We start from the raw sequence: 12,877 nt of genomic DNA on the forward strand, positions 1-12,877 counted from the left end.
AAAAGAGAGTATTTTTGTTTCTTTTTTGAGATCGTCTCACTCTGTTTCCCAGGCCGGAGGGGAGTGGCATGTTCTCGGCTCACTGCCACCTCCGCCTCCTGGATTCAAGCGATTCTTGGGCCTCAGCATCCTGAGTAGCTGGGATTACAGGCGTGTGCCACCACACCCGGCTGATTTTGTAATTTTAGTAGGATTAGGGTTTCACCATTGGCCGGGCTGGTCTTGAACGCCTGGCCTCAGCCTCCTAAAGTGCTGGGATTGCAGGCAGGAGTCACCACGCCCGGCTGAAAAAAGAAAGTCTTAGCTTCAGTGATTGGTTGACCTTAAACCGAGGCAGGGACTCTACCTTCATGAACAGGTTCAATCTATCCCAGAGGACAGAAGACAAGAGCCTTGAATTAGGGAATTGGATTAGGGAATGGGTGACTTGAAAGTCCCCTGGTAAACCCCCCACACATAGGAGTAGCCTATGGCTTTGTAGAAAGGCACAGGACCATACTGGCTGGTGAATCCCTGGGGCTCTGCCTTTGAGTGGCAGAATCCTGGAGCTGGAGAGCTTAATCCCCAAAGGCTGAGAGAAGCTGCCAGGGAGGTGGCTAAGCTTTTAACTCTCTGTGTGCTGGGCCAGAGCAAGGAGGAGTTCCGGGCAAGCAGAGTCCGGACTTTTTTTTTTTCTGAGACAGTCTTGCTCTGTTGCCCAGGCTGGAATGCACTGGCTCCATCTCCACTCACTGCAATCTCTGCCTCCCAGGTTCAAGCAATTCTTCTGCCTCAGCCCCCTGAGTAGCTGAGATTACAGGCGCGCCACCACGCCCGGCTAATTTTTGTATTTTTTAGTAGAGATGGGGTTTCACCATGTTGGCCAGGATGGTCTTGATCTCTTGACCTCGTGATCCGCCCACCTCAGCCTCCCAAAGTGCTGGGATTACAGGTGTCAGCCACTTCGCCAGGCCTCTTTTGTTGTTGTTGTCATTGTTGAGACGGAGTCTTGCTCTGTCGCCCAGGCTGGAGTGCGGTGGCATGATCTCGGCTCACTACAACCTCCGCCTCCCAGGCTCAAAAGATCCACCTGCCTCAACCTCCCAAGTAGCTGGGACCACAGGTGTGTATCACTACCCCTGGCTAATTTTTTATATTTTTAGTAGCGACGGGGTTTCACCGTGTTGCTCAGGCTGTTCTCAAACTCCAGAGCTCAAGCGATCTTCCTGTCTTGACCTCCCAAAGTGCTGGAATTACAGGCATGAGCCACCGCACCCAGCCTCGGAGGCTGGACTTCTGTCTGCAATGGGAAGCTCCTCCTCGCCTGGGCTGTTGGTGGCTGTGCCACTGAGAGGCGGGTCAGAGCAGCGTGTCCCAAAGCCATCGGGACAGAGCAGCTTGTCCCAAACCCATGGAGGTGACCGACCCTCAGGGTAGATAGCCAGAGAAGCCCAGCATCGCTTAGTGTGGTGTGTGAACTGTTTGCTAGCGGGAAAGCAGCTCGCCATTAGTGGGAAGATGCTTTGGCTGGATTTAGGAGGGGGCTGCGGAACCTCTCTAGGCTAACCCAGAAGTCTAGCCCTTCAGCAAGCCTAGCTGGATCTTACTCTTTTTTCCCCCAGAAAGACACAGGACCCTTGCTTTCTTCTATCACGTTTGGTACCCTTGCGATGATTCAGACCAAACCAAGAGAAGCTTTCATTTTAAATGGCTCAGTTGATTTTCTCAGAGGAAATGACGCAGGCTTGACCTACTAATAATTTGTGATCGATCTGATATATGAGGGAGGGGCTAGGCGCAGTGGCTCACGCCTGTAATCCCAGCACTTTGGGAGGCCGAGGTGGGTGGATCACAAGGTTGGGAGTTCAAGACCAGCCTGGCCAACATGGTGAAACCCCGTCTCTACTAAAAATACAAAAAATTAGCTGGGTGTGTTGGCGCATGCCTATAATCCCAGCTACTCAGGAGGCTGCGGCAGGAGAATCACTTGAACCCAAGAGGCGGAGGTTACAGTGAGCCAAGATCGTGTCACTGAACTCCAGCTTAAGCAATAGAGCGAGACTCCGTCTTAAATTAAAAAAAGGTATGAGTAAGGGAGAGAGTTTTCATTGGGCAGCATGCTCTTCAGGACAAGACATGGGGACAGAGAGGCCAGGCCTACAGCAGGAAGGTCAGGTCACACGCTGCTGGGGAAGCGTGTGGAGGAGGGAAGGGATCCTGGAAGAAGATTCTGAAATCCTGCCTCTGGAACTCTCAGTCTCACTCTGGAACCTTGAGTGGGGCCTCCATGAGCCTTATGTCACTTTCTGTTCGATCAAAGAGTTGGACAAAGAAGACTTCAGTCCGGGTGCAGTGGTTCATGCCTGTAATCCCAGCACTTTGAAAGGTGGAGGCAAGCGGATTGCCTGAGGTCAGGAGTTCAAGACCAGCCTGGCCAACATGGTGAAACCCCATCCTACTAAAAATTTAGAAATTAGCTTGGCATGGTGGTGGGCACCTATAATCCCAGCTACTTGGGAGGCTGAGGCAGGAGAATCACTTGAACCTGGGAGGCAGAGGTTGTGGTGAGCTGAGATCGTGCCATTGCACTCCAGCCTGGGCAGCAAGAGCGAAATTCAGTCTCAAAAAAAAAATTTTTTTTTTCAAAGATTTAACAATCCAGCTTTAACATTCTATTAGTCTCTGATTCACAATTTCTAAATGGTGAATAAATGTTGAAAAATCAACTCCGTACAGTACAGTTGTAAACGCTTAGTTAGAGATATCCCCAAGATTTTTTTTTTTTTTTGAGGTAGGTCACACACTGTCACCCAGGCTGAAGTGCAGTGGCACAGTTAGAGGCTCACTGCAGCCTCTAACTCCTAGGCTCAAGTGATCCTCCCGCCCCAGCCTCCCGAGTAGCTAGGACTGTAGGCACACACCATCATACCTGGCTAATTTTTTACAGAGACAGGGTCTCACTGTGGTCCAGACTGGTCTTGAACTCCCAGCTAGCTCAAGCAGTCCGCCCACTGGGCCTTCCAAAGTACTGGGATGACAGGCGTGAGCCACCGGGCTCAGCCCCTTTATGTATTATCAAGTCTTATGTCAGCTGCCTTAGATACAAACTAAATAGGCATTAGGAAGTCTGACTTCAGAAATGCTGCTTAGACATTTATCACAGATGCCCAAATGCAGAACAGGTTGGCCCGTCACCTTGATATTCACTCCTGGAGGGCTGGGGACTGAGTCTTATTTTTCTTCTTTTCTTTCTTTTTTCTTCCTGAATGCATTTTACAGTCTTTGACACATAACTGGGGCATAAAAATGCTTATAATGTGAAAGAATGCCAGGAAGGTCCCCTTGCCCATTTGAAAGTGAGGGTGTCTCAGCCAGGTGCGGTGGTTTGCACCTGTAATCCCAGCACTTTGGGAGGCCGAGGCAGGAGGATCAGATAAGCCCAGGAGTTCAAGACTGGGCTGGGCAACATAGCGAGACCCCTCTCTACAAAAAATAAAAAATTGGCTGAGTGTGGTGGTGCATGCCTGTAGTCCCAGCTACTTGGGAGGCTGAGTAGGAGGATCACTTGAGCCCAGGAGCTGGAAGCTGCAATGATCTATGATTTCACCACTGCACTCCAGGCTGGGCAACACAAGGAGACTCTAAAAAATAAATTAAGACAAGTAATTTAAATTTAGTAAAATAAAGCCCGGGTGCCTGGCTAGCTCTGTTTAGGAGGCTGCTTTCAGGAAAAGTAAGCCCGGTTTGCTGGGAGAGGTGAGTGCGGGGAGGCTGGGGCTGCCAGTCTCTCCTCACTGCTTCCTGCAGTCTGTAGGGCTTGTACTTTAGGTGAAACCAAAAATCATTTCAGAAATCATTCCTACATCTAGGCCAGGTGTGATGGGTCACGCCTGTCATCCCAGAGCTTTGGGAGGCCAAGCGGGGCAGATCTCTTGAGGCCAGGAGTTCGAGACCAGCTTGGGCAACATAGCGAAACCCCGTTTCTACGAAAAACACAAAAATTAGCCAGGCATGGTGGCACATGCCTATGATCCCAGCTATGGGGAACCTTGAGGCATGAAAAACACTTGAACCTGGGAGGCGGAGGCTGCAGTGAGCCAAGATCGTGCCACACTGCACTCTAGCCTGGGCAACCGAGCAAGACCCTGTCTCGAAAGAAAAGAAAAAGAAAGGAAGGAAGAAAGAAAGAAAAACAAAAGAAAGAAAGAGCCGGGCGCGGTGGCTCAAGCCTGTAATCCCAGCACTTTGGGAGGCCGAGGCGGGTGGATCACGAGGTCGAGAGATCGAGACCATCCTGGTCAACATGGTGAAACCCCGTCTCTACTAAAAATACAAAAATTAGCTGGGCATGGTGGCACGTGCCTGTAATCCCAGCTACTCAGGAGGCTGAGGCAGGAGAATTGCCTGAACCCAGGAGGCGGAGGTTGCGGTGAGCCGAGATCGCGCCATTGCACTCCAGCCTGGGTAACAAGAGCGAAACTCCGTCTCAAAAAAAAAAAAAAAAAAAAACAAAAACGAAATAAAGAAACACTCTTACACCAAAAGCTGACTTTACCTTCCAGACCCAAATATCTGTTCAAGCCCACCCCTCTCTAAATGAAAATGTCATCAAGGAAAGAAACTTTGTGGTATCTTCCAGCTCAGAACCAAAATAACATGTACTCTGGGTGAGTCATTTAGTTTCCTACCTGAGGCAAGTCTTTCTGCCCTAAATGACACTGTACTTGAGACCTGAGCCTTGCTCAGGGAAGCTTCAAGTTCCAGGCACAGAGTTGGCCTTACAGTTGATAGCGCCCAGTTACTGAATGGTGTGGAAATACACAATTACAAAAGACAAGTGGAAATTCCTCGCTCCAAAAAGGGCTCACTAATGACAGAGATCTGAGTGCTGAACTTAAAATCATGTGAGGCCTGATGGACGTTTATTTATGTAGAGATGGAGTCTTGCTCTGTCGCCCAGAGTGCAGTGGCACAATCTCAGCTCCCTGCAACCTCCGCCTCCCAAGTTCAAGCGATTCTCCTGCCTCAGCCTCCTGAGTAGCTGGGATTACAGGTCCCCCCCACCACACCCAGCTAATTTTTTGTGTTTTTAGTAGAGACGGGGTCTTACCCTGTTGGCCAGGATAGTCTCAAAATCCTGACCTTAGGTGATCCACCTGCCTCGGCCTCCCAAAGTGCTGGGACTACAGGTGGGAGCCACCGCGCCCAGCCGTTCAAGTGTTGCTACAAAGTTAGGTGTCATAAGGCCAGGCACAGTGGTTCATACCTGTAACCCCCACCTTTTGAGAGGCCAAAAGAGGATTGCTTGAGGCCAGAAGCTTGAGACCAGCCTGGGCAACATAGCAAAATCTATCTACCAAAAATTTAACTTAGCCAGGCATAGTGGTGCATGCCTATAGCCCCAGCTACTTAGGAGGCTGAGGTAGGAGGATTGCCTGAACCCAGGAGTTTGAGGTTACAGTGAGCTATGATCACATCACTGCACTCCAGCCTGGGCGGCAGAGCAAGACCCTATCTCAACCACCACAACAAATAGCTGTAGTTATTCCCAAGGGACCCATCACCAACTCAGCATTCTCATAGAAAGGGCAACCCAATACTACCCTGGCCTACAGGGCATTTGTGCAAATTAGAAAAAGACACACCTCTCTCTCAAGATACCTCCATCTTGAGAAATTGTCTAATCAAGTGGATTTTATTAGAACAAGTATTGCCATCTGCCCTAAAACTCCCAGAATGAACGTAGAGTTCTATGGTATTTTAGATCTGAGCAGCACTCCCTCCAAGTCACTGCCAACCACGGTTTGCACAACTGCTCAGTCCCCTGCAGTGGCTGGGTGTGGGCATGATCCCCTGCAGTGGCTGGGTGCAGGTGTGACCCCCTGCAGTGGCTGGGTGCAGATGTGATCCCCTGCAGTGGCTGGGTGTGGGCGTGACCCCCTGCAGTGGCTGGGTGCAGATGTGATCCCCTGCAGTGGCTGGGTGCAGATGTGACCCCCTGCAGTGGCTGGGTACAGATGCGACCCCCTGCAGTGGCTGGGTGCAGATGTGATCCCCTGAAGTGGCTGGGTGTGGGCGTGACCCCTTGCAGTGGCTGGGTACAGATGTGATCCCCTGAAGTGGCTGGGTGTGGGCATGACCCCTTGTAGTGGCTGGGTGCAGATGTGATCCCCTGCAGTGGCTGCGTGTGGGTGTGACCCCCTGCAGTGGCTGGGTGCAGATGTGATCCCCTGCAGTGGCTGGGTGCAGGCTTCACCCCCTGCAGTGGCTGGATACAGACTGGCTCCCAGGAGGCAGGGCCCATGTCGTTGTTTTCCATAACCCCCCCCTCACCGTGCATACTGGGCACCCACCATGAGAAAGGGGCACAGACCTTTTGGTCTGTCGTCAACCGCCTGCCTCTGTCTAGCAACGCAGTGCTCTGCTGGAAGTTCTGCCACGTGTTCCACAAGCTCCTCCGAGATGGACACCCGAACGTGAGTTCCTGGGACTGTACGGTGGCAGGGAGCCAGGGACACTTGTGGGGAAAGTGACCGCCTGGGCCACAGAGGCTGCTGTCCCCTCCCACACTGCCCCCTTCTCCTGGCCTTTGGGTCCCCATTAGAGGTGGCTGAGCTCTCTCCCATCAGCCTGTCCTCCCACCCCAGGCTCACCTCCGCCTCTTCACTTTGTCTCTCCTTCCTTCTCCGGTTCTCTCACGGCCTGTTCCTTCCCCTCTGCAGGTCCTGAAGGACTCTCTGAGATACAGAAATGAACTGAGTGACATGAGCAGGATGTGGGTGAGTTTGAAGATGAACACAGGAGCCACCTGCTCCTCCTCTCCTTCCCCAGAGGCCGCAGAGCAAGGACTGGAGAATGCAATAACTTCGTCTCCTTCAGCTTGTTGAGGATTTCTCCATGAGCCTCAGGGAGGGACTAAGAATGCCCCCCAAAAGTACCATGATATCCATAGTCTTCAGGAAAGTTCCAGGGCCTGGGAACTTCTCCTACCAATGGAAACTCATGTCCCAAAGCTGTCCAGATATTGGGATTCCTCAGCAATAGTTACACTACCATGGTTCCTGCTTTTTTTTCCCTTTCTTTCTTGTTTGGTGGAGATGGGGTCTTGCTATGCTGCCCCGGCTGGTCTTGAACTCTTGGTCTCAAGCAACCATCCCACCTCAGCCTCCCAAAGTGCTGGGATCACACACATGAGCCACTGTGCCCAGCCCACAGTTCCTGCTTCTCTTCTTCCACTAGTCCCTTTGGAGTCACAGTGCATTGAGAATTAGAATTAGCATACCCAATTCCTTTCTTTGAGACAGAGTCTTGCTCTGTCACCCAGGCTGGAGTGCAGTGGCATGATCTTGGCTCACTGCAACTTTCACCTCCTGGGTTCAAGAGATTCTCCTGCCTCAGCTTCCTGAGCAGCTTGGACTACAGGTGTCCGCCACCATGCCCATCTAATTTTTATATTTTTGGTAGAGACAGGGTTTCACCGTATTGGCCAGGATGATCTCCATCTCCTGACCTCGTGGTCCGCCCACCTCGGCCTTCCAAAGTGCCGGGATTACAGGCATGAGTCACCTCGCTCGACCAAGCATACCCAATTCTTTTTTCTTCTTCTTCTTTTATTTTACAAGATACGGCAGCAAGAAGCATACCAGGTTCTTTTTTTTTTTTTTTTTTTTTTTTTTTTTTGAGACGGAGTTTCGCTCTTGTTACCCAGGCTGGAGTGCAATGGCACGATCTCGGCTCACCGCAACCTCCGCCTCCTGGGTTCAAGCAATTCTCCTGCCTCAGCCTCCTGAGTAGCTGGGATTACAGGCACGTGCCACCATGCCCAGCTAATTTTTTGTATTTTTAGTAGAGACGGGGTTTCACCATGTTGACCAGGATGGTCTCGATCTCTCGACCTCATGATCCACCTGCCTCGGCCTCCCAAAGTGCTGGGATTACAGGCTTGAGCCACCGCGCCCGGCGATACTCGGTTCTTAATGCCAGAGATTTTTCTTTCCTGTTTAGGGATTCTCAGTGCTTTGGGATGAGGGAGGAGGTAGGTGGCAATATCACAGTCAAAGGAAACGAGCATTTCTATACACACACCCCAATCACCCCGTATTCTGATGCCTATGGTTGTGTATATAGAGAGGGATAATCTGCATTTTGAAGACTCTCCCTTGGCCAGATGCCGTGGCTCATGCCTGTAATCCCAGCACTTTGGGAGGCCGAGGCAGGCAGATAACCTGAGGTCAGGAGTTTGAGACCAGCTTGGCCAACATGATAAAACCCTATCTCTACTAACAATACGAAAATTAGCCAGGCATGGTGGTGTGTGCCTATAATCCCAGCTACTCAACAGGCAGGAGAATCACTTGAACCTGGGAGGCGGAGATTGCAGTGAGCTGAGATTGGGCCACTGCACTTCAGCCTGGGCGACAGAACAAGACTCTAACTCAAAAAGAAAAAAAGGAAAAAAAAATCTGCTTCGTTGACTCTGATATGTTCTTCTGCCTCTACCAGTAGAGAACTACTACTTTAGCCTTTTTGCATAGTATCACTTGTATCTGTCTGCACTTATAAAATGTTGGCAACTGTGTAGTCCTATCTACCTATCATAGGTGAGGAAACACAGGCCCAGAAAGGGAAGCAGCTTGTCCTAAAGTCACAATACTAGTACCAGAACAAAGTTGAGAGTTGTTCCTAGATTGCCCAACCATGTGCTAGAAAACTTTCCCTGTAACATGTAAAGTTTAGGTAATTTTCCTTTTTGTTAGAATTCGCCTGGTATATATTTCTCCATCTTTTTACTTTAAGCATTACTGTATTTTTATATTTTAGAAATAACATTTATAAATAACATTTGGTTGGATTTTGTGTGGTTTGTTGTTTTTTATTCAGAATGGTAGTCTTTGTCTTTTAACTGGGCATTTAGTCCATTTACATTTATTATGATACATGATATGTTTAGATTTATCTGTCTCCCATTTTATTTTATGCTATTTGTCCTGTCTGCTCTGCTTCTATTTCTCTCATTCCTTGCCTTCTTTTGGATGGGCTGGGTGTTTTTTTCTCATTCTGTTTTTTTCCTCATTACTATTTGGGAGGTTAAAAAACAAGTCTACTTTTTTGTTTTTGGTATGTTCTCTAATAATTACAAAATGCTTGCTTGGTTTACCTAGGTCTGCCTTTCATATTTTTGTTTTCTGTATAACACAAAGACTTTATAATATTTTAATTCCATTCAGTCCCTCAATTTATATGTTAGTATAACCATGTATTTTGGTTTTGGTTATCTTTAAACCCTGTAACTTATTGTTTTATATTACTTGTTTTATTCAGTGTTATCCATAGGTCTTCCACTTGAAAACACTTTCTTTCTGCCTGAATTATTTCTTTTAGAACTTCCGTAATGGGAGTCTATTGGTGGCTAACACTGTGTTTACTTGTTTGAGAATGTCATTATTATCATTATTATTATGTTTATTTATTTATTTTTGGAGACAGAGTCTCGCTCTGTTGCCTAGGCCACAGTGCACTGGCACAATCTCAGCTCACTGCAACCTCTGCCAGCTACTCGAAGGCTGAGGCAGGAGAATCACTTGAACCTGGAAGGCAGAGGTTATAATCCCCGAGTAGCTGGGATTACAGGTGCCCACCATCATGACTGGCTAATTTTTGTATTTTTAGTAGTGAATATGGTTTCGCCATGTTGGCCAGGCTGGTCTTGAACTCCTTACTTCAGGAGATCTGCTCGCCTTGGCCTCACAAAGTGCTTGGATTACAGGCATGAGCCACTGCACCCAACTGAGAATGCCATTATTTCAACCTCTCTTATAGGAGGTATTTTCTCTGGATTTAGGTTTTAGGGTGACGTTTATTTTCCCTTAGTATATAGAGGATATCATTTAAGATACCTTTCCGCCGACTTCTGGCTTTGATTATCTTCATGGAGTCAGGTGTGAGACACTATTGCTCCTTTAAAGCTAATATGTGTTTTATATCTGGGGATTTTAAGATCTTAGAATGTGTCTAGGAGTTAATTTATTTTGGATTCTTTGGATGGTGGTTTAGTGTCTTTTATTTGTTGTGAAAATGTCTCATTGTCACTTGAGACAGTGCCAGTGTTCCATTCTCTCTTTTTCTTCTCAGATCTTTTTTTTTTTTTTTTTTTTTTTTTTTAATATGGAGTCTTACTTTGTTGCTCAGTTTCACTGCCACCTCCACCTCCCGGGTTCAAGCAATTCTCCTGCCTCAGCCTCCCAAATAGCTGGGACTATAGGCATGCACCACCACACCCAGCTAATTTTTGTATTTTTAGTAGAGACGGAGTTTTGCCATGTTGGCCGCCTGGTCTCGAACTCCTGACCTCAAGCGATCTTCCCTCCTCAGCCTTGGCACACTGTCCAAAGTGTTGGGAATGCAGGTGTCAGCCAATGCACCCAGCCCCTTCTCAGGTTTTGGCTAGACATGAGTCAGACTTTCTCATCCTACCCCTCATGTCTCTAAATCACTCTTTCAGTTTTTTCTACCTATTTGTCTTTGCTGTATTCTGGACAATTTTTATCATTGCTAACCTTCAGTTTGCCTCCTCTCCAGTTGGGTGTAATGTGTTATTAAACTTCTCCATAAGATTTTCAATTTCATTTAGTACAGTTTTCGTCTTTTCTTTTTTTTTCTTCTTTCTTTCTTTCTTTTTTTGTTTGTTTGTTTGTGTGTGTGAGATGGAGTTTCACTCTTGTTGCCCAGGCCAGAGTGCAATAATGGTGCAATCTCCGCTCACTGCAACCTCCGCCTCCCAGGTTCAAGCGATTCTGCTGCCTCAGCCTTCCAAGCAGCTGGGATTACAGGCACCCACCACCACACCCAGCTAGTTTGGTATGTTTCATAGAGATGGGGTTTCACCATGTTGGGCAGACTGGTTTCGAACTCCTAACCTCAGGTGATCCACCCACCTTGGCCTCTCAAAGTGCTGGGATTACAGGCATAAGCCATCACCCTCAGCCTAAATTAGTACAGTTTTCATTTCCTGAAGTTTTTTTTTTTTTTTTTTTCTTTTCAAATCTGCTTGTTTTTTGCAGGGGGTTGTTGTTGTTTGAGACAGGGTCTCACTCTGTCACCCTGGCTGGAGTGCAGTGTCACGATCATGGCTGACTGCAGCCTCAACCTCCCGAGCTCAGGTGATCTTGCTACCTGTTATGGACCAGCTAATTTTTGTAGACGTAGGCTTTTGCCATGTTGCCCAGGGTGGTCTTGAACTCCTGGGCTTAAGTGATCTTCCCAGCCTACCAAAGCACTGGGATTACAGGCAGGAGGAACCACTGTGCTCAGCCCTGCTTCTCCTCCTTTATAATTTATTATGCCCCATATATATTTTTGAAACAGTCTCTTATTTCTTTAGATATATGAAACATAGTTATTTCGTATTTATTTTGTAATTCTATTATGTAAAGTCCTTAGAGATCTGTTTCTGTCCTCCATCACTTTTGGTACATTTTGCCCATGTTGTGTAGTTTCCTTTGTGTTCGGTAATTTTCTACTGTAAGCTGCTCATCTTCCTTGGAATTTTGTATATGGGAATTCTTTGAAGTGTGTAATGAAGGCAGGTTCCTCCAGAGAGAATTGGCATTTGCTACCATTGAGATCAGGGAAAATTAAATTCTCAGCTTAAGGTTTTGTGAATTTAGAGCAGATTTTCCTCCCTTTGATCACAGCAGTGATTTGAGGCTGTAGAATTCTTCATAGTCCTTAGGAAGGACAAATACAAGCATTTGTCATTTTATTATTTACCTTTACTTTTTCTGTACCAAGAAAGCAGTCTTTTGTGTGTGTGTGTGTGTGTGTGTGTGTGTGTGTGTGTGTGTGTGTGTTGGTGGTGGTGGTGTTTTAAGACAATTTATTGCTGTGTCACCAAGGCTGGAGATACGGTGACGTGATCACAGCTCACTGCAGCCTCAACCTCATGGGCTCAAGCGATCCTCCCTCTTCAGCTTCCTGAGTAGCTGGGACCACAAGTGCCACACCACCATACCTGGCTAATTTTTTAATTTTTTGTAGAGATGAGGTTTCGCCATGTTGGCCAGGCTGTTCTCAAACTCCTGAGCTCAAGCAGTCATCCTCCCTCCTCAGCCTCCCAAAGTGCTGGGATTACAGGCATGAGCCACCAAGCCTGGCTTGACAGATCCCCATCCCATGTGTAATAGTGTAGATGCTATCAGTCTATTGAATCCATCTGGAGGAGATGTTCCCTCCACTCCTTAGAGACACGGAAGAAAATAGCCCACTGTGATTTTGCCAACGGTGGGAGACTCAACATTTTGCTGTTGTTGTTGTTGAGATGGAGTCACTCTGTCACCCAGGCTGGAGTGCACTGTCACAATCTCGGCTCACTGCAACCTCTGCCTCCCAGGTTCAAGTGATTCTCCTGCCTCAGCCTCTGAAGTAGCTGGGACTACAAGTGTGTGCCACCACACCCAGCCAATTTTTGTATTTTTTGTAGAAACGGAGTTTCACAATGTTGGCCAGGCTGGTCTCAAACTCCTGATCTCAAGTGATCCGCCCACCTCAGCCTCCCAAAGTGCTGGGATAACAGGCGTGAGCCACCACACCTGACCAGACTCAACATTCTTCAGTAGGCAGCTTTGTCCAGAATTTATCAAAGGAAGTCCTTATGTGTGTACACAAGATTGTGCTGTAAGGAATGTTCATTGAAATGGTTTATGATAGCAGAACCTTCAGCTGTTTTGAATTGGCTTGAGCTCATTTGAATTTATTGAATCAGTTCAATAAATTACAATAATACTGGTCAGTCACCAAAAATAATGAAAGTTGAAGAACTTGAATAAAATAGCAGCATATAGGCAAGAAAAATAGATTGATTGTATTTTACATTTAAGAATAAAGGTAGGGTCGGGTGTGG

General features: G+C 47.6%; 1 protein-coding gene across 7 annotated transcripts in view; it reads left to right on the forward strand.

The window, feature by feature from the left end:
- HIP1 (huntingtin interacting protein 1) overlaps window positions 1-12,877 on the forward strand; it is a 197,357-nt gene that overhangs the window by 129,515 nt on the left and 54,965 nt on the right. For all 7 annotated transcript variants that reach the window (XM_039460460.2, XM_074390659.1, XM_074390658.1 and 4 more), the window contains 2 exons: window positions 6,313-6,455; window positions 6,702-6,758. In XM_039460460.2, coding sequence (XP_039316394.1) covers window positions 6,313-6,455; window positions 6,702-6,758 — 200 coding nt within the window. The remainder of the gene's footprint in view (window positions 1-6,312; window positions 6,456-6,701; window positions 6,759-12,877) is intronic.

This window comes from Saimiri boliviensis, chromosome 20 (assembly GCF_048565385.1).
Source record: "Saimiri boliviensis isolate mSaiBol1 chromosome 20, mSaiBol1.pri, whole genome shotgun sequence".
NCBI classification, from domain to species: Eukaryota; Metazoa; Chordata; class Mammalia; order Primates; family Cebidae; genus Saimiri; species Saimiri boliviensis.